Here is a 22256-nt window from a genome sequence, read left to right on the forward strand (position 1 = left end):
GGCCGAGGGGGGTGGATCACGAGGTCAAGAGATTGAGACCATCCTGGTCAACATGGTGAAACCCCGTCTCTACTAAAAATACAAAAATTAGCTGGGCATGGTGGCGTGTGCCTGTAATCCCAGCTACTCAGGAGGCTGAGGCAGGAGAATTGCCTGAGCCCGGGAGGCGGAGGTTGCAGTGAGCCGAGATCGTGCCATTGCACTCCAGCCTGGGTAACAAGAGCGAAACTCCGTCTCAAAAAAAAAAAAAAAATACAAAAATTAGCCAGGTGTGGTGCCAGGTACCTATAATTCCAGCTACTGGGGAGGCTGAGAATTACTTGAACCTAGGAGGCAGAGGTTGCAGTGAGCTGAGAAGGCTGGGCAACAGAGTGAGGCTCCATCTCACAAAAAAAAAAAAAAAAAAGAAAGAAAAGAAAAGAAAAGATTCCAGAGAGGAAAAAGCAAAAAATAAAACAAGTTACACACAAAGAATCAGGAATTGGAAGAGCTCTGGACTTCACAGAAGCAACACTGGAAGCAAAAGGCAATTCAACACTGCCAATAAAATACTGAAGGAAAACTTCCAACCTAGCCAAACTATGAATAAAGATATTTGCAAAAATAAATACAGATATTTAAATACAGCCAATCTCTAAAAATTTCCTCTCATGCACTTGTTCTTAAGAAGCTACTAGAGAATGTGCTCCACCAAAATGAAAGTATGAGGGTGGGAAGAAACCTGAGATACCAAAAACAAAGAAATCCAAGAACTACATTAAAGGAGATCCCTAGAATGGGATCTCCCTAGGAAAATAGCTGTGCAACAGATGTAGAGAGAAACCAGTCTAGACTAGAGCAGTGTAATTTCCAAAGAAAGTCATACTGTAGGTTATTATCACTAAGCTACCTGGCTGCTTCTGTGTAGCCTCAGTGAACCAGACTGGATTTTAAAATCTGTATTTATCTTGTTTCAACTATGTGTCAATGAAATTCCAGCTCTCCCTTCCATGTCTTATGTGCCACTACCTAGATCAGCTAATGACATCATTTTAGCCAGCAGAAACATTCTGACCTACTTGTGAAAATCGCCGTAAGCCTAGAATGAGAATATACAGAGTAGTCTAATACTATGACTGAGCACATACCCGCATGACATACATTGTTAATGTGTCAGGTATTCTTTTTTTTTTTCCTTGTAAGATGGAGTTTCACTCTTGTTGCCCAGGCTGGAGTGCAATGGCATGATCTCGGCTCACTGCAACCTCCACCTCCAGGGTTCAAGTGATTCTCCTGCCTTAGCCTCCTGAGTAACTGGGATTACAGGCACCCACCACCACATCTGGTTAATTTTTTGTATTTTTTTTAGTAGAGATGGGGTTTCACCATGTTGGCCATGCTGAACTCCTGACCTCAGGTTATCCAACCGCTTCAGCCTTCCAAAGTGCTGGGATTACAGGCATGACGAGCCACTGTGCCCAGCTGAGTATGTCAGATATTCTAACTGTAGTGGACCCCTATGTTTACTAGAACTGGCTTATGACCTTGTTCAACTGAATTCTCCTGGAGGGGTTTTTGTAAACTCTCAGAGAAGCTAAATCTGAAATCAGAGTATGACTCAGAATCTCTATTCAGAAAACATTCTCAGAAAGCCTTCATCTGATCCTTCTAATAAAGCCAGGCTTATGCTTGTTACTCAGCTTTTTTTTTATTTTTTGAGACCAAGTCTCGCTCTGTTGCCCAGGCTGGAGTGCAGTAGCATGATCCTGGATCACTGCAACCTCCGCCTCCCAGATTCCAGCAGTTCTCCTGACTCAGCCTCCCCAGTAGCTGAAATTACAGGTGCGTGCCACCACACACGCCTTATTTTTGTATTTTTTAGTAGAGATGAGGTTTCACCATATTGGTAAGGCTGGTTTAGAACTCCTGACCTCATGATCCACCTGCCTCGGCCTCCCGATGTGCTGGGATTACAGGTGTGAGCCACCGTGCCCAGCTGTTACTCAGTTTTTAAAAAACTAAAAGACAGGCTAGGTGCGGGGGCTCACGCCTATAATCCCAACACTTTGGGAGGCCAAGGCAGGTGGATTGGATTGCTTGAGTCCAGGAGTTTGAGACCAGCCTGGGCAACATGGTAAAACCCCATCTCTACAAAAAATACAAAAATTAGCCTGGCATGGTGGCACATGCCTGTAGTCAAGCTACTTAGGAGGCTGAGGTAGAAGGATCGGTTGAGTCCAGGAGGCCGAGGCTTCAGTTAAGTCATGATAGTACTACTGCACTCCAGCCCAAGTGACAGAGTGAGACCCTGTCTCAAAAACAAAAACAAATCAAAACAAACAAAAAACAACCCTAAAAAATGAAGTAAAATAAAAATTACTTTGGAATATAAATATAGATAATTCAATTATGAAGAAAAGTAAAGCAAGGATTACACAAAAGTCCAGAGTATAATTACTTCTGGGAGGAGACATACTACATGTTTTTAAGTAAATAATATTTGATTGCTACTGTGGAGACATACTAGTATCCATATTATTACTGTTTTTTAAGCTATACATGTATTTTCCATGGACTATTCTCATGTCAAATACATTGGAAATTTTTTTAAAAATCAATTTTTAAATATTATCCTCAGTACAGTGGTGAGTAAACTAATAAAAATATTGTACAGTATTTGGTTTATAAAATAATGAGTTAATGGAAACACATCTACAGTAAGAGACAGTTAACTAGCTTCTATTACTTTCAAAATAAGTAAAAATGAAACCACTTTTAAGTTATAAGAAATGTTAATATATTTTTATGGAGATACATTATTTTATCTCATAAATCAGATATGTTCCTTTCTCTGCCAGTCAGATTTAAAAATTCTCCCCCTTCAATCCTCATTGCTTTTATTATCTGTACTTCTTTCTGTCTTAAATACTAAGCAATAATACCATCATAAAAGAGGTCATGTCACAGGTGCCGTGGCTCTTCTCTGTAATGCTACCACTCTGGGAGGCTAAGACAGGCAGACTGCTTGAGCTCAGCAGCTAAAGACCAGCCTGGTCAACAGGGTGAAACCCTGTCTGTAGAAAAAATATAAATACTAGCCAGGCATGATGGCATGTGCCTGTAGACCTAGCTCCTTGGGAGGCTGAGATGTGAGGATCTTTAGAGCCTGGGAGGTTGAGGCTGAAGTGAACTGAGACTGCACCACTGCACTCCAACCTAGGCTATAGAGTGAGACCCTGTCTCAAAAAAGAGAGATCGTAACAGTCATAATCAGGACAAAGTTTGGTGTCCTTTACAATAACTTGGCAGTATACTTTTATGGTCTGATGTTATATAACACAAACTGTGCTTTAAACTGCAACAGAAAGCAGGTACTAAAAAAAAGGTAATAAAACTAAAAGCTGAATACTAAATGTTAACCAAAATTTTATAGTGCCCTTGGATCTACTACTAACAAAAATTTCCAGGCCTCAATCAATAGCTGAATTTATTTCAAGTACAGGTTAAACATCCAAAATCCAAAATCCAAAAGACTCCAAAATCTGAAACTTTTTAAGTGCTGACATAATTCTCAAAGGAAATGCTCATTGGAGCATTTTAGATTTAGAATTTTCAGATTTGGCTAGTGGAATGGGTAAGTTCAATGCAAATATTCCAAAATCAAAAAAAAAAATCTGAAATCCAAAACATTTCTGGTTCCAGGAATGTTAGTTAAGAGACACACAACCTGTAATAATAGAGCAAACAAAATTCTGATAAAAAAAATAGTAGTTGGTGATGTCACTGAATTAACCTTTATAGGATTTGACTCATATAAACTAAAATAAAATACTTGCATACACCAGAATGATTGTTATGTTTACCTTGAAGTCCATTAAGGATCGAAGTAATTTCTATGGATTTAATATGAGCAGTATCAGAGTTTTTGGCATCAGCAAGATCCAGTTTCGATACCATTTCAGGAGATGAATTTGTCTGAAACGGTGGTTTGGACAAGCGCCGAAGCTTACAGTTTTTTGGAGAGTATTTTTCATCTTTGTCTTTTTCTTTGTCTAATTTATTCTAGGTTAAGGAAAAAAAGTATCTCGTGTCAAACAAATTTATCATGAGGCATTTATTAGAAACAATGTTAATATCAATTTTTAACTCAAAGTGACAGAATATGCTGTTAAATACTTAACATAAAAAGAAAGAATTTAAGAAGCCCCTCAAAACAGCCAAAGATTTTTAAAACTACTTAACAAAATACTATAGGATGAGCAAAAAGGTTTTGTATTTACACTTTAATAGTGGGAATCAAATTAGCAATCAGATAGGGGATTAGGACTAGCAAACCTATTACAACTTGCCAATAATTGGTGTTACAAATTCTTCAGAATTAAAATCACAACAGGTTTAAATTAAATACTAACTAAAAAAAGAAATAATTTCAACCTGGTCATTTAAAAATCTCTAACTTTCTCATTATATGTGGGTTGGGAATGACAAAATTCCAAGTACTTTTGTAAAGTCAAGTCAGGGGGCACCTTCCTACCTCAGTGACACATTAATGTTTTAGGAAAAAAATGAAATTTTCTCAAATTATTTGTTTAAAAATAGATGAGCAGAGAGTGGGGAGATTATTTTGATGTATAGGAAAAATAAGCTCACTCTGAAGGATGAGTTAGCAGTAAACACTATAAATTTTGAGTGAGAGTGACTCTCCTAAGGATGGTACATATCTATTATCATTCCAGATGCGTAGAAGGTAAGTTAATTCCTTACATATAATAGATGGCTAAGGGTAGTGGTTCTCCAAGTGTGGTCCCTGGCCCAATAATATTAGCATCTCTTGGGAACTTCTTAAAAATGCAAACTCCTTGAAACAAACTCAGATCTACTGAACCAGAAACACCCAGGATCGGACCAAGCCATTTGAGTTTTAAGTAGCCCTCCAAGTGATTCTGAAACGTGTTCAAGAGTGAGATCCATTGCCTAAGGGTTCTGAGATTAATTCTCAGAACACACTGAAAAGGAATAATACGTAAGTAGACTACCACAGCCAATCAATTATTTGTATTGTTCCAATTTTCCTGCTATTGCTAGCCTTTTCACTACTTCATAATTTATCCCAAGTCATAATCTACCATGCATGCTGAAGGCAATAATAGTCTACCCAAGTTCAAGTTCAAATGTGGATTTTAATGGGTGTCAGAGGGCAGCCTCAACAATAGTAGCCCCCAGAGTAAGATGAAATACACTGAAAGGGGGATGTACAATATCAAAATGTTACCTAGGAAGCCTTTTCAAAATTCACATGCCTCTTCCCTCATAACCAGGAGTTTTAATATGTAGGCAGAGGGATCAAGAACTGAATACAGACAAATACCCAGAAAGAACTCCTTAAGTAATAGTCTAATATTAGTGTTCCCGCTCCATCCTCCACCTTACAAATGCTATTCTAAAACCTGCTTTGTGTAAAGACATTGCCATTTTTAGTCCCCCTACCCCCAAAAGAACTCTTTCAGTGCCTAAAAACAATACTAAATGCAGCATAATTTTCATATATTCCTGTAAAGGAGGGAAATGAAAAGGTGTTTGAGAAGTCTTGAGTTGTAGTTAGTGGGTTGCCATACTGAAAATTTTAAAACATAGACCCAATTTTATAGTAAAAAAAGAATGACCACTTTAGGGGGAAGCTTTCATTATCTGGGACCACTAAGGAATCATTTAGCAGAAATGGAAATTCACTTAGCAGAAACGGAAATGCACTTTGAATATGAAGACTGAATCTCAAAAGAACTACTAAGCACCTCAACTACATGTACTATTTAAAGTATATAACAGCCATTAAGAAGACAAAAAATATTATAAAGCCTAGTTAATGGTTTACTTGCTAATCAAGCATTTAGAAAAATTTAGTCATAGAATGAATAAAAGTAACATTAATTTTCCATATTGGCCCATAAGTAAATCCACATGGTATTTGTATGGTTAATAGTATCCTGTGGGGCTGGGCGCAGTGGCTCATGCCTAACATCCCAGCACTTTGGGAGGCCAAGGTGGCGGATCACCTAAGGTCAGGAGTTCAAGATCAGCCTGGCCAACGTGGTAAAACCTCATCTCTACTAAAAATACAAAAATTAGCCAGGTGTGGTGGTGTGTGCCTGTAATCCCAGCTACTTGGGAGTCTGAGGCATGAGAATCACTTGAACTGGGAGGCAGGGATTGCAGTGAACTGAGACTGCACCACTGTACTCCAGCCTGGGTGACAGAGTGAGACTTCGTCTCAAAAAAAAAAAAAACAAAAAAACTGGGGGGAATATATTCTAAGTCACTAACTATAATCAGATAAAGATGAAGAGAAAAAGGAGTTGCCAGATAGCCTTTTCTTCCTTGTAATGGTTTACAGCTATTATAATAACCTATGTCTCCAAGCCACACTGCCTTATGGCTCCTCGTTGGTAACCAAAGGAGAAGGGAAAGGGCAGAAACAGATAAATAAAATCTGGTTGAGTGGCTTTATATAACACTGGGACTGAAAAAGTCTCAAAAGTTATTCAGTACTGTTTCTAAAATGCTTTCCCTAACCTGACAAAATTAATTATATACAAATCTAGCATTTGAAAAATGTGCTATTTCAAGAAAGTGTAACACTAAGACTAAGACATTTAATTGCATCATTAGGAGGAAATTTTTTTTTTTTTTTTTTGAGATGGAGTCTTGCCCTGTTGCCCAGGCTGGAGTGCAGAGGCGCGATCTTGGCTCACTCCATCCTCTGCCTCCTCGGTTCAAGTAATTCTCTGCCTCAGCCTCCTGAGTAGCTGATACTACAGGCATGTGCTACTGCGCCTAACTAATTTTTGTATTTTTAGTAGAGGCAGGGTTTCACCATGTTGGTCAGGCTGGTCTTGGACTCCTGACCTCATGATCCACCCGCCTCAGCTTCCTAAAAGTGCTCGGATTACAGGCATGAGCCACCACGCCTGGCCAGAAAACTTTTTTTTTTTTTTTTGAGACGGAGTTTCGCTCTTGTTACCCAGGCTGGAGTGCAATGGCACGATCTCGGCTCACCGCAACCTCCGCCTCCTGGGCTCAGGCAATTCTCCTGCCTCAGCCTCCTGAGTAGCTGGGATTACAGGCATGCGCCACCATGCCCAGCTAATTTTTTGTATTTTTAGTAAAGACGGGGTTTCACCATGTTGACCGGGATGGTCTCGATCTCTTGACCTCGTGATCCACCCACCTCGGCCTCCCAAAGTGCTGGGATTACAGGCTTGAGCCACCGTGCCCGGCCAGAAAACTTTTTAAGAGATAATAATGTATAGTAAAAACAAGCATTTACCTTTATTTTCTTCCGATGTTTTATCTTTGGCACATTTTTATCAGCAGGTCTTACTATTTTATCTGCTTTAATCCATTCATCGTATCTAAAATTAAAGGAAATTAATATAAATATGTATAATATACACCACAGAAATAACCTATGCCATATTAAAGAGAAATTCATATATAGAAACATAGTATTTTAGAAGGAAAATGACCTTGGAAATCATCTCAGCTTCCTGAAGAGTAAGCTACCAAGGCCCAAAGAGAGGAATATAATAACTTGTCCATGGATATAAAGTTAGTTACTGGCTGAGCCAGGCTAGAGAGCATCATTTAATGATTCCTCAACTAGCACTGCTTACTCTGCTACAACAAAGAGAAACTGAATCTGTACAGAAGTATCAGGATAAATCGCAGTATTTTTTATATATTTTTTTACTTTGTTTTGTTCTTAAGCAGCAGGTAGGCAATTTTTCTCTAGACACATCAGGAAGTTAAGATAACAGCTTCAGTTTTAAATGGCATTGTGTAATAGAAAAGTACCCTATTTACGGACAATGAAAAATCAACTAGGAAAAAACATGCTTGCTCATAAAATACTAGAACACCATTACTCTGCAAAGATTTGCAGTATTCTGAAATGCTTCCTACATATACAGACAGCTGAGTTGACAGCTGTGATGGCCTCTTGATTCAATGCTGATAGTCTTCACAATTTCCTATGATGTAAGTTACTATTAACTGCAATAAAACTATTTATTTAAAGCAAAAGAAAAAATGACAATTTATTAATTCTTCATTCAAGAAGTATGACAGCTAGAAGTAAACATTAAAAATGAATTGACATTCTCTTTGTGTTCCAAGTTACACACATTTCTCATAGAAAACAGAAAACTCACTGACATTTTTAATTCTAGAACATGAACACCTGAAAATGAGCTTTTAAATTTAAATGTCCTCATTGTTAGAAGCATTAAAAAAAACTAACAAAGTTCCCAAATCAAGAAGTAAATGACTTGAGTCATTACTTGACTAATAAATTATATTCTTAGTCTAGCGCAGGCCTGGAAAGTATCTGCAGCAAACTCCTGGGCAGTTATTCTGCTTGAACAAACTACTGGCTACAGAGAAGCTAAGGATTCATCCCGATGCAAGGGATTCTGTTTGTATGCTGGAAGATGCTGAGGGTCATAATAAGAATAAGAGGGACTGGAATGAGCTTTAGGGCAGACTTAACATAATCCCTGCTTACTAGTTACGTGGCCCTCGTCAACTCATTCTCAGCCTAAGGTTTAGTTATATCTGTATAAAATAAGACTACAATTTAAAAATAATTTTTTAAAAATGGTACATACCATGTATGTTTTTTTGGTGGAAACATATGGTAAGTACAAATATATGGTAAGTACTTTGAAAAGCTTTTTTTTTTTTTTTTTTTGAGACGGAGTTTCGCTCTTGTTACCCAGGCTGGAGTGCAATGGCACGATCTCAGCTCACCGCAACCTCCGCCTCCTGGGTTCAGGCAATTCTCCTGCCTCAGCCTCCTGAGTAGCTGGGATTACAGGCACGTGCCACCATGCCCAGCTAATTCTTTGTATTTTTAGTACAGACGGGGTTTCACCATGTTGACCAGGATGGTCTCGATCTCTCGACCTCGTGATCCACCCGTTGAAAAGCTTTAAAGCAAGTATTCTTCTACTAAACACACCCCTTTTGGTACTTATATTTGGTACTATCTATTATTTGGTATAAAAATCTATCTATATATATAAATATATAAAATCTATCTATGTATTTGCAGTACTTTTATCTTTCCTATTAATACCAAGAATTGTATAAGGCTTAAAAAAGTAATTTACTTCCTTGCAAAATTCGGGGCATGGTGAAAAATGAAAACACCTCGATCCTCTGTAAATTTCAATATGGATTCCTAGAGCTGCTCTATTTAGAATAGTTATGAAAAGAAGTCAAGATATCAAGTTTGTTTTTAAAAGAAAACAAAACCAGCTTTCTAAATTTTTATGAGATAAACTGAAGTCAGTTCATGATGGCTGCACATAACATTAATGTAAGCTTAACCAAGACATAATCATGTTTTACCTTTTTTTTTTTTTTTTTTTGAGACGGAGTTTCGCTCTTGTTACCCAGGCTGGAGTGCAATGGCACGATCTCGGCTCACCGCAACCTCCGCCTCCTGGGTTCAGGCAATTCTCCTGCCTCAGCCTCCTGAGTAGCTGGGATTACAGGCACGCGCCACCATGCCCAGCTAGTTTTTTGTATTTTTAGTAGAGACGGGGTTTCACCATGTTGACCAGGATGGTCTCGATCTCTCGAACTCGTGATCCACCCGCCTCGGCCTCCCAAAGTGCTGGGATTACAGGCTTGAACCACCGCGCCCGGCCCAGAAAAATAAGTTTAAGTTGTAAGTTTAGATGTCAAAAGTGTGTTGGAGCAAGCAGGACACACACAAAAACATAAATTCTGCAATTAGACAAAACAAACTATATAAATAGTTCTAAAATATTTAAACTAGTAATTAAACAGTATGAACTTTCTATTCTGTTTAATTTTAATATTAATTAATTTTAAGTAATGGAATATTCTGTATGGTTTTAAGAAATTCCTTTAAAAAATTCCTATGGGGAATAATACAATTATTCTAACAGGAAACATGATGTATAATACTACATTATTGTAGTTATAGATCTAACAGATCTTTAAGTATTAACTAGTATTATAACTTTTGTTACTTAGCTTCTTTCTATTCTACTTTCTTAGTGCTTTTGTTTGTTTATTCAAGTATTCCCTGGTTTTGACACTAATTTTTTTGGATTTTTCTTTACCTGGCCAGTTAGGCTCTCCTTGCATAAAATACAGTTATACAATATTGTTACTGTTATCAAAACTAATAACTTTTAGAATGAGAGCATGTCTTAAAAATTTATCAGTGACTTTATTTCACAAGTTAAGAAATTCCAGACGAGCTCGGTGGCTCAAGCCTGTAATCCCAGCACTTTGGGAGGCCGAGAGGATCACGAGGTCAAGAGATCGAGATCATCCTGGTCAACATGGTGAAACCCCATCTCTACTAAAAATACAAAAAATTAGCTGGGCATGGTGGCACGTGCCTGTAATCCCAACTACTCAGGAGGCTGAGGCAGGAGAATTGCCTGAACCCAGGAGGCGGAGGTTGCAGTGAGCTGAGATCGTGCCATTGCACTCCAGCCTGGGTAACAAGAGCGAAACTCCGTCTCCAAAAAAAAAAAAAAAAAATTCCAACAATGAAAGTGAATTAAAGAAGTAAATGAAAAAATTAAAAAAAAAAAAAACAGAAAAATAAATAAATAAATAAATAAAGTGAATTAGAGTGCTTGCCAAAAACCACGCCTGTGGAAAATTGGAGAAGAGGAGGAAATGGACTGCCTGTTAAAAGATTCTAAAACTAAAATAATGGCAGAGGGTATTCCAGGCCTCTGTAGTTAAGCACAGTGAAGAGTAAGAGACCAGTGACTGTGAAGAGGAAGAAAAGGTAAACAGAACATATGAGAATTTTGGTTAAGGAAGTTTTTTCAAATTACAAATGTCCTTACCAAATACAGGCTGAGACCACTGATACAAACATATTGGCAGACAAGTATTTCAAAACCTAATGAGATTTTAAATAGCATTTTTGTTGTCTGATCCATCTTACAAGAAAAATAAAGATGGTCATAAAATTAAGTAACTATAAGCGATCATTGTTTTTAAAAATAAATGTTCCTCCTGTATATGTACTTACTCATTACAGTATTACCTAAGTATTCCTTCTATTTTCTCTACAGGATAATTTCAAATAATAGGAACAACAACAACAAAAAAAAAAACCACAAATCCATGTGGGGAGGCTGGACATGGTGGCTCATGCCTGTAATCCTAGCACTTTGGGAGGCTGAGGCAGGCAGGTCATCTGAGGCCAGAAGTTCGAGACCAGCCTGGCCAACATGGTGAAACTCTGTCTCTACCAAAAATAAAAATTATCTGGGCATGGTGGTGTGCACCTGTAATCCCAGCTATTTGGGAGGCTGAGGCAGAAGGACCACTTGGGAGGTGGAGGGTGCAGTGACCTGACATCACACCACAGCTCGGGTGACAGAGCAAGACTCCATCTCAAAAAAAAAAAAAAAAAAAAAGGAAAAATTCATGTGGGGAAAAACTCTACCCGAAAATCCCACATTTCCTACAGACATTAAAATTATCTAAGAAAGAACCAGACTGGCAAAATTACTGCTGCCAAGTAATTTAAGAAAGCAATATTAGTGGGTCAAGATTTCTCATTCCTTACCAAGGAAGCACACACTTGAAAGAAGAAAGTTTACTTCAGAACTATAAAACAAAGCTACAGTTAATCCTGTTTCTTCTATATAAATTTAACTTTAAAAAATACAGTATATATTTATTTTCAACCTCACCTTGAATTGTAATAAAAAATACAGTATATTTAGTATATATTAAAAAGAGACAACACCAAATTTACCTTAGACTTAATAGATAAGAAAACAGTCAATGCAGATAGAAAATGGAAAATTTTAGCTCAAGTTCACACATCTTGAGTATCATAAAAAATTAAAATAGGCTGGGAGCAGTGGCTCATGTCTGTCATCCCAGCAATTTGGGTGGCCAAGGTGGGTAGATCACAAGGTCAACAGTTAAGACCAGCCTGGCCAACATAGTCAAACCCAGTCTCTATTAAAAATACAAAAACAATTAGCCAGGTGTGGTGGCGCACGCCTGTAGTCCCAACTACTTGGGAGGAATAACTGGAAAGGAAGTGGCAAAGAGTGAAACTGCAGCTAAGAAATAGAAGGCCATAAAATATTTCTCAATTTCTCCTTGGGGTACCATGTCAAGTAAGATAGATCTATTCATTCCTGAAAGTACAATCTTAAGGATTATGAGAATCTTTTTTTTCCCCTTTTGCTACAGAGTCTCTGTTGCCCAGGCTGGAGTGCAGTAGCACAATCTTGGCTCACTGCAGACCTGATCTCCCAGGCTTAATCAATTGTCCCACCTCAGACTCCTGAATAGCTGGGACTCCAGGTTCGCACCACCACACCCAGGTAATTCTTTTACGTTTTGTAGAGAGACAGTTTCACTATGCTGCTCAGGCTGGTCTCCAACTCCTGGGCCCTAGAGATTTGGCAACCTCAGCCTCCCAAAGTGATGGAATTATAGGCATGAGCCACCACATCCGGCAGAATACAGTAATCTTAATAAGTAAGTTGAATACAAACCTTTTGGTTCTAAAATGCTTCCAGACCAGCCTGGACAACATGGTGAAACTCTGTCTCTACAAAAAAATACAAAAATTTAGCTGGGCATGGTGGTGCACACCTGTAGTCCCAGCTATACTGACGACTGAGGTGGGAGAACTGATTGACCCTGGAAGGTTGAGGCTGCAGTGAACAACTGCAGTGATTGTACCACTGCACTCTAGCCTGGGCGACAGTGAGAACCTGTCTCAAAAAAATAAAATAAAAAAATGCTTCTAGTCTTCTCCTTAAGACATCCCCAAATACTACTGACACTGTGTTCTTCTCCCAGCTATACTGGCCATCCCTGTACAGGGGCTCTCCAATATTCATGACTCTGCTTTAAGTATCATACAAGAAATCAACATATTAGAGATCACATTCTGATAAGAGTATCTCCTGTGTAGGGCCAATGCTAATATTATAATAGCAATTATGAGCAAAAGATCTTCCAAGAAACCACCTTACTGCTAAATAGCTAGATTTTTCTCTAAGAATAGCAGGTCCATTATACCTTCGGCTATCATGTTTAGTGATAATATAGCTGGAAAACTAGGAGAGAAACTTAACCTTAGTGGTTGGCCTAAAAATAAATTAAAGTGGCTGGGTGTGGTGGCTCACACCTGTAATCCCAGCACTCTGGGAGGCTGAAGCAGGCGGATCAACTGAGGTCAGGAATTCAAGACAGGCCTGGTCAATATGGTGAAACCCTGTCTCTACTAAAAATACAAAAATTAACTGGTCGTGGTGGTGCATGCCTGTAATCCTACCTCCTCAAGAGGCTGAGGCAGGAGAAACACCTGAACCCAGAAGGCAGAGGATGCACTGTGCCAAGAATGTACCAATGCACTCCAGCTTTGCAATGTCACTCCAGTGACAGAGCAAGACTCTGTCTCAATAACGTAACATGAAATAAAATAAATTGTCTTGCAACTTTAGATTCAAGCAATAGAGTTTTCCGAAAATGTCTGAAAATCCAGGTAGACTGGATTGTATATGAACTATTCTGGCTTTAACTGGTCTTAACCTTTAGGAATCATAATTAGAATATCATAATCGGCCTTTTCACGATAACAGAAAATAAATTAATTTTGCAGGCCACAAGGGAAAGAGAATTACTAAATGCTTATATTTAAAAAGAAATATTGAAACAAAAAGTATTAAAACAAATATTAAAAATAAACAGAGTTGAAAAAATAAGACAGTAATTAGCCCACACGTTTTCAATTCAGTTATCAGTACAATCAATAGAATTAATTCTACAGATGGAATCTATATAAGTATCTTATTGAATATTTATCTAAAGTACTAAGGAAAATATTTTGAAGGTATATACATGACTTGTCCAAGAATATCTCCCAGATCACGACATTCAACTAACAAAACATAAAAGAACACATGCATGATAAACTCATTTAACTTCTGAAGATCTAGTATGTTCCCTGACTTATACAAAATGAAGTAGAATGAATTTTATTTATTTATTTATTTTGAGATGGAATCCTGCTCTGTTGCCCCAGCTGGAGTGCAATGGCGAGATCTTGGCTCACTGCAACCTCTGACTCCTGGGTTCAAGCAATTCTCACGCCTCAGCCTCCTGAGCAACTGGGATTACAGGTGTGCACCACCATATCCAGCTAATTTTTGTATTTTTAGTAGAGATGGGATTTCCCCATGTTGGCCAGGCTGGTCTCAAACTCCTGACCTCAGGTGATCCACCTACCTTGGCCTCCCAAAGTGCTAGGAAAACAGGCGTGAGCCACCACGCCCAGCTGTAGAATGAAAAATTATATGAGACTCCAAGACTGGAATGTATTAATTTGACAAACACCTTTTAGATACCTACTGTGTAACAGAGTCTGCACTAGGCACTGGGTACTCAGCAATGAATCAACAAACACAGCTTTTGCCTGCAAGGAGCTTACAATTTAACAGAGAAGACAACACTAAACAAATTGTAATGACAAACTGTTAATACAAACCTTCTGAAACTTTCTGAAAGAAGCCATCACACAGATATTTGATTTTTAAAATGTTTTAAAATATTCATACAAAGCTAAAAGATACCATTCAGAGACCATAGCATACTTGCTCTCACCAGAGAAAAACAGGAATTCTAAAAAGAAAGCTTTAGAACTTTTGTATGGATGCTCTGGCAAATTACATAAGAAATCATTTTGTAATAATAAAAAAGAAAAAGAATGTTAGTCAACCAGACATAATATCGAAATGGTTAATACGCCCATATCAATTCAGCTTTTGGTTCTTCTTAAACCCAATTTAAAAATAAATATTATCAACATATAGTTAATATATAATTAAAAGGCACAGTCTGAGAGATTTAAAAATAAATAGCATGCAGAATCAAGGTATTTTAAAAATAACTTCATAAGTAAAATCAAATTACTATAATACTTAAAACTCCACTTTTTGAAATACGTATACAGATTATAAGATAAAAATCTAATAACCAATCATTAATTTAAGTAAAATGTTAAAATCATCTATATTTTGTTTTCTATATTGAACAGTCACTTAATAATTGTTGCACAATATGTATTTTATATCTTGCCTCTCTATAAACAAAAAAGTTAATGTATGTCATATAATTAACTTATTTGGTTTTTAAAAGCTCACGTATAAAGTAGAAATTTGTACTGTCTTAGAAAAGGGATTTCTCCTCCTGAATTAAATAAATACAAGTATGACAAAATAATAGAAAAAAACACCAAGTCATGATGAAAAGCAATGTTAGTTATTATTAATTATAAACTTCATAAGCAATTTTATCAATATTTACCTACTTTATGAATTTTATATGTTTATATGTATTTTAATTTGAATATCTAAAACAAGATTTATGAAAATAACTGATAATTTAATGCTTTTAATCATGTACCTATAATAAAGTGAGACAAAAATAAGTCATATATTATTCAAAAATAAAATTCCTAAGTATGCTATGAACATTTCATATTTCTACTTAATATAACAGTTAAATCTCTATCAGAGAGACAAAAATGCTATTCCTCATACTTAAGAATATAATGGCAGAATAATAGAACCATAAATATTATAGCATAGTCATATTTAAGATTTGACATAAACAGCTCAACAGAATGGTATAGTAATTATATTAACAGGTTTTCTTATGCAATCTAACTCTATAAAATAAAACAGAAGTATAGGTCTTTAGGCAAAGGTAATACGTAATAATAAGAACACTAATAGGGCATTTTACCAACGCTTACAAAAACAATTGCAAATGGTTAACTATGGCATTAACTGCATACTGTAACACAGATGCTAAGTTTTTTAAATTCCCCAAGAGTATACTTTGTTAATATTTGATAAATTTATGGCATTAAGCTTTTTGTGCACTTAGACAGAAATACCAATGTACCTGCCAATCTACAAAACTACTGAATGAAATAGGCCTAAATTTAGTAAACTTCTAAGATGAATATACAAAAAAAGAAAAACTTAAACCTATTTGAGAACAACACATAATTGAATTGTTAATTTTTTTCATGAAGGAAATGTTTACATTTTTTTTTACCCAAAATCTATGGTTAAATAAAAAGTCACTCTCTTCTAAAACAAATTTACAGGTAAGGAAACCATTGTCAAATGGTGTTCATTTTATAGGCCTCTGACTTCTGTACTAAAGAAACAAGACAGACAATTTCCCATGGTACCTTGCTTTCTATCATTACCAGGACAATTATTTCAAAGAAGATTAGAACAACTTTGTACTCTATTTCAATATTCCTAAATCCAATGGCATACACAATGGGGAAGTATAGCAGGGATCAGATTACATGGAAGTAAAAGAAAAAAGAAATAAAATGAAGGACACAAAACATTTTAGAGCAGGAAAGAACAAAGAAATTAAGTTGAAAAGTGACATTAAAAAATTTTAAAGGACAAAATGAGACTAACAATAGACACTTTGGGAGGCTGAGGCAGGTGGATCATAAGGTCAGGAGTTTGAGACCACCAGCCTAGCAAACATGGTGAAATCCCATCTCTACTAAAAATACAAAAATTAGCCAGGTATAGTGGTGGGTACCTGTAGTCCCAGCTACTCAGGAGGCTGAGGCAGGAGAATCTCTTGAACTGGGGAGGCAAAGGTTGCAGTGAGCCGAGATTGGACCACTGCACTCCAGCCTGGGCAACAGAGCAAGACTCCATCACCAAAAAAATAAATTAATTAATTAAAAGTCACAGAAAATGAGTATTGCTAATCAAATTCCTTCCAGTCTCTCAGTCTCGACTCCCATTTTGTTTGGTAAGAGATGCTCTCTTTATGTGAACCAAAGATGTCACCTATATCATATACAAATACGAACTCAAATTAGATCAAAGGTGTTAAGTATTACAGCTAAAACTATAAAGTTCTTAGAAGAAAATATACAGGAAAAATTTCAGAACACTGGATTTAGCAGTGTTTCCTTGGATACAGCATCATAAGCAAAGGCAACAAAAGAAATAGTTGCAAATCATATATCTGATTAAGAGATAAGTATCTAGAATATCTGAAGAACTACAATCCAACAACAACAGAACTAACCAATTAAAAAACGGCAAGGATTTGAAGGAACGTTCCTCCAAAGAAGATATACAAATGGCTAATAAGTACATGAAAAATGCTCAACTTTAGTCATTGGGGAAATGCAAATCACAACCACAATGAGATACTACTTCACACTCACTAAATGGCTATAACCTCCAAATTTTCTTAAACGGAGAATAACAAGTGTTGACAAGGATGCAGAGAAACTGGAACCCTAATATTGTTGGTGAGAATGTAAAATGGTGTAGTGTCTGTGGAAAAGTTTGGTAGTTCCACAGAAAGTGAAATAGAGTTACATATTAATGAGTTGAGAAGCGGCTCTAGTGAGAGGATCAAGCTATGTCTGTCCCAATCCTCTATTACAGGTATCGCTCTAAAAAACCAGTGGCTTTTATTTGGAGTCTAACTTCTGCTCTACTTCCATTTTGTTGTCAGGAGCTCCAATTTAGTCCACGTTCATTTAGTACTTACCATATGCCAAATGTATACATTTCTAGATGTGGTAAGGGATATTAGGGGAAATAGATACGAAACAACAATTTTTTTCATATTTTAAAATGAAGTTCACTTTTTTTTTGAGACGGAGTTTCACTCTTGTTACCCAGACTGGAGTGCAATGGCGCGATCTCGGCTCACCGCAACCTCCACCTCCTGGGTTCAGGCAATTCTCCCGCCTCAGCCTCCTGAGTAGCTGGGATTACAGGCACGTTCCACCATGCCCAGCTAATTCTTTGTATTTTTAGTAGAGACGGGGTTTCACCATGTTGACCAGGATGGTCTCGATCTCTTGACCTCGTGATCCACCCGCCTCGGCCTCCCAAAGTGCTGGGATTACAGGCGTGAGCCATCGCGCCCAGCCGAAGTCCACTTTTATAATAATTAATATGACCCTGATGTAGAAAGCTTGAATAATTAAGAAAAAAAAACAAAAAAACAACAGGAGGGAGCAGAGAGCTGAAAGTATTTACTCAAGAGTCCTAGGGGAAAATATTCCAGGATCCTTCGGCTCAGAACAATAACTTAGAAAAATTCAGTATCAGAAATGTGACTCAAATTAGGATTGGAAAAATAGGAACAGAAACCAAAAAAGGGTTAAATGAATATCAGAAATAAATAGGGGAACAATTAAAAGAGAGAAAATGTATAAAGATGAGGAAGAGACCAAAGATAATTGAGGAATAGTTTCTTAATTTTGAGAAAGGAAGGAAAATAAACAAGACAACTGGTTGTAACTGGAGCCCAAGCAAAGTATATCATGGAAGGAGTGATCAACTGACTGTAATCCCACCAATAAGGCACATAAGAGAGCAAGAGAAGCAGGAGGAATTTACCTACAAAAGGTCACTAGTGTTCCCAGTAAGCACAGCTATGGAGACAGTGAACAAAAGGCTGATAAGAATGGGTTTACACAGAAAAAGGACAGAAAATAACAAGTGTAGGTAACTTTCAAATAGTTCTGCTGAACAGAAATGGAGCAAAATGTCACAGTAGGAGAAGGCAGGCTCCAGAAAAGGTTTTTCTTAAGATAGGAGAAATAACCACAGATTTGGAAATAGTGAAAGTGACAGAACAGAGTAAGAAAATGGGCCATGTCTTTGATCAGGCAAGAATGAATGGTTATTAGAAGACTGGCTTCAGACAGTAGCATGATTGTATACCTACGGCTAAAGATAAAAACACACAATGTGGCAGCAAATGCAGGTAGGTAGGCACATCTAATGAAGTCTGCAGAAATGTTTTTCTTGTTTCTATTTCTCAGTATGTATAAAGCAAATTCTCACCAGCTGAAAATGAGAATAGGGAAGAGATTTTGGGGATATGAAGAGATCAGCAGCAGTATGAAATAGTCTTCTAAGAAAGTAGGAGAGTGAATGGAAGAAGGACATAAAGAATTAAGTACCCACTTGAGGTTCACAGTTATGAATTTAAAATAAGAACAGTCACTGTGGTTGCTTGCTTTACTCCAACCAGGATTGGCTGCACAGGTGCAGGCAAGGACCAGGAGAGTTCGATTTAATCAAGGTTCTTGTGGTTTTGTCAGATGAGTAGAAAAAAAAAAAAAAAGAGCAAAAGAAGAGCTGGAGTCAAAAGCAGTAATTATAATAATGAATGCCCAGGGAATGTAAGCAGTAAGAGAAGACAGAGGGCACTAGTAGGGTGGAGAGGTAAGGGGTGATAAGATCAATGGACTATTAATTTTGCTGGGGTTAAACGTCCTGTCTGGACTATGAATACCTTAATAAGGTCCACTTCTTGGTATCTTTGGTGACAAGCATATACTTGGCACACAGTAGATATTCAACTTATGTTTGGAAAATAAAAAAAATAAAAATTGGATAAAAAGCAACTGAATGATGGCAAAAAGAAGAACTGAACCCACTCATTTGTGAAAGCCTTTTCCCAGGTTTCTTCAACCCCTAACTTGTTCCCTCCTAGAAGGATTTAATTTGCTTGGAGAAAATATTTTTTAAATGTAACACATTTTTAATTTCAAATAATGTATTTAGCATAATTTGTCTTGTTTTCAGTTCTCTATAACTGGTAACATGAACTAGAATCATTGTGATTTATTTAAGAGTTTTACAGTTGAAATTTTGTTTTTGGTTTTTTTTTTTTTTTTTTTTTGAGACGGAGTTTCGCTCTTGTTACCCAGGCTGGAGTGCAATGGCGCGATCTCGGCTCACCGCAACCTCCGCCTCCTGGGTTCAGGCAATTCTCCTGCCTCAGCCTCCTGAGTAGCTGGGATTACAGGCATGCGCTACCATGCCCAGCTAATTTTTTGTATTTTTAGTAGAGACGGGGTTTCACCATGTTGACCAGGATGGTCTCGATCTCTCGACCTCGTGATCCACCCGCCTCGGCCTCCCAAAGTGCTGGGATTACAGGCGTGAGCCACCGCGCCCAGCCTACAGTTGAAATTTTAGTGTCTTTTCTACTTCTGGGTTCCCATTAATGCAGCTTGTGATCCTCAACAAAGAAAAAATTATTCTCTAACTAAATTTGCAACTCTTTGATTATAGAAAGCCAAGCTGAAAATGAGTGGAGAAAATTCAATCAGTATTGATATAATAAAATATGGATGTAATTTAAATTCCACGCCAATTAGTCTAGTTTCACTCAGTTGTTACTAAACAAGGAAATCCAACACACTCAACCAGTTTATGACATGTTAATTTCAATGTGTAACCTTACTTTTGAAAATCAATCCCATATTTGACACAACTTAGAAACTTGAGTGTCCCCAAAGAATCAATTAGATAATTACACTAAGAATTTCTATAAAATATTAACATCACTAAGAAAAGTTAAAATGAACATAACAGAGAGCCTACTATTCAAAACTACTTAAGTAGAACTAAAATGTTTTAAATGTGAGACATTTTTAAAAGACTAAAAGAGAACATGCTACAATATTAATAATTTTCTTTTTACTTTTATATTTTTCTCACTTTTCTAAATTGAATTGTTATTTTTAGAAAAGTTTAAAAAATAATTTACGCGAATACGCCGAACATTCCTAGTGCGTGGTTCACGCCTATAATCCCAGCACTTTGGGAGGCCGAGATGGGTAGATCACGAGGTCAAGAGATCGAGACCATCCTGGTCAACATGGTGAAACCCCGTCTCTACCAAAAATACAAAAATTAGCTGGGCATGGTGGCGCACGCCTGTAGTCCCAGCTACTCGGGAGGCTGAGGCAGAATAATTGCTTGAATCCAGGAGACGGAGGTTGCGGTGAGCCGAGATCACGCCATTGTACTCCAGCCTGGGTAACAAGAGAGAAACTCCGTCTCAAAAAAACAAAACAAAAAAAAAAACAAAACAAAAAAACCAAATAATATACTGTTAGACAATCGTTTTTTAGATATTGTTACTGCATCAGAAAAATAATGTAGCAGTACTGTACTATTTGTGGTTAGGGGAAAATAGTTCAAGCCTTTTCCAGTAAATTTGGTGTAAACACATTAAAGAATGACTTTTTTCCCATCACAACAGTAGAAAACAAACCTGCCCAAATGTTAACCTTTGTGTAACAAAAATCAACATTTTCAGCGGTGAAAGAGGGACTTATATGAAAATTATATTAAAGATTTATACAGGTTGGGCACGGTGGCTCACGCCTGTAATCCCAGCATTTTGGGAAGTCAAGGTGGGTGGATCACCTAAGGTCAGGCATTCGAAAACAGTCTGGCCAACATGGTGAAACCTTGTCTCTACCAAAAATATAAAAATTTGCTGGGCATGGTGGCGCACACTTGTGATCCCAGCTACTTGGGAGGCTGAGGCAGGGGAAATTGCTGCTTGAACCCAGGAGGCAAAGGTTGCAGTGAGCGGAGATTGTGCCACTGCACACCACACCCTGGGCAACAAGAGTGAAATTCCATCTCAAAAAGAAAAAATTATATACGCACATATATATATACACACACACAAACACCATTTTAGAAAAAATGTAAAAATTAACAACAACAACAAAAATAGTTGGTTTTTGTTTTGAAACGGAGTCTTGCTCTGTCACCCGGGCTGGACTGCAACGGCATGATCTCAGCACACTGCAACCTCCATGTTCCAGGTTCAAGCAATTCTTGTGCCTTGGCCTCCCAAGTAGATGGGATTACAGGCTCCTGCCACCACATTCGGCTAATTTTTATGTTTTTAGTAGAGACGAGGTTTCGCCATGTTGGCCAGGCTGGTTTCAAATGCCTGACCTCAGGTAATCCACCCGCCTAGGCATCCTAAAGTGCTGGGATTACAGGTGTGAGCTACCGTGCCTGATCTAAAAATAGTATTTTTAAACAATAAGACAGATACTTTTACATTATTTGAGAAAATCTCTTTCCTAGAAAAACATGTTTCATGGCCAGGAGCACTGGTTCATGTCTACAATCCCAGCACTTTTGGTGGCCAAAGCAGGAGGACTGCTTGAGCCCAAGAGTCTGAAACCAGCTTGGCAACACAGTGAGACCCCATCTCTATAAAAAATAAAAAATTAGCCAGGTTTGGTGATGCACACCTACCGTCCCACCTATTCCAGAGTTTGAGGTGGGAGAATCACTTGAGAACAGGAAGTGGAGGCTGCAGAGCCATGATTGCACCACTGCACT

General features: G+C 37.5%; 1 protein-coding gene across 5 annotated transcripts in view; it reads right to left on the bottom strand.

Moving 5' to 3' along the window:
- The window catches only part of ARID4B (AT-rich interaction domain 4B), a 166719-nt gene that overhangs the window by 26393 nt on the left and 118070 nt on the right, over positions 1 to 22256 (bottom strand). For all 5 annotated transcript variants that reach the window (XM_074385337.1, XM_039464298.2, XM_074385338.1 and 2 more), the window contains 2 exons: positions 7304 to 7388; positions 3843 to 4041 (listed from right to left, as the gene is read on the bottom strand). In XM_074385337.1, the coding sequence (XP_074241438.1) occupies positions 3843 to 4041; positions 7304 to 7388 (284 nt within the window). The remainder of the gene's footprint in view (positions 1 to 3842; positions 4042 to 7303; positions 7389 to 22256) is intronic.

Source organism: Saimiri boliviensis, chromosome 14 (assembly GCF_048565385.1).
Source record: "Saimiri boliviensis isolate mSaiBol1 chromosome 14, mSaiBol1.pri, whole genome shotgun sequence".
Lineage (NCBI taxonomy): Eukaryota > Metazoa > Chordata > Mammalia > Primates > Cebidae > Saimiri > Saimiri boliviensis.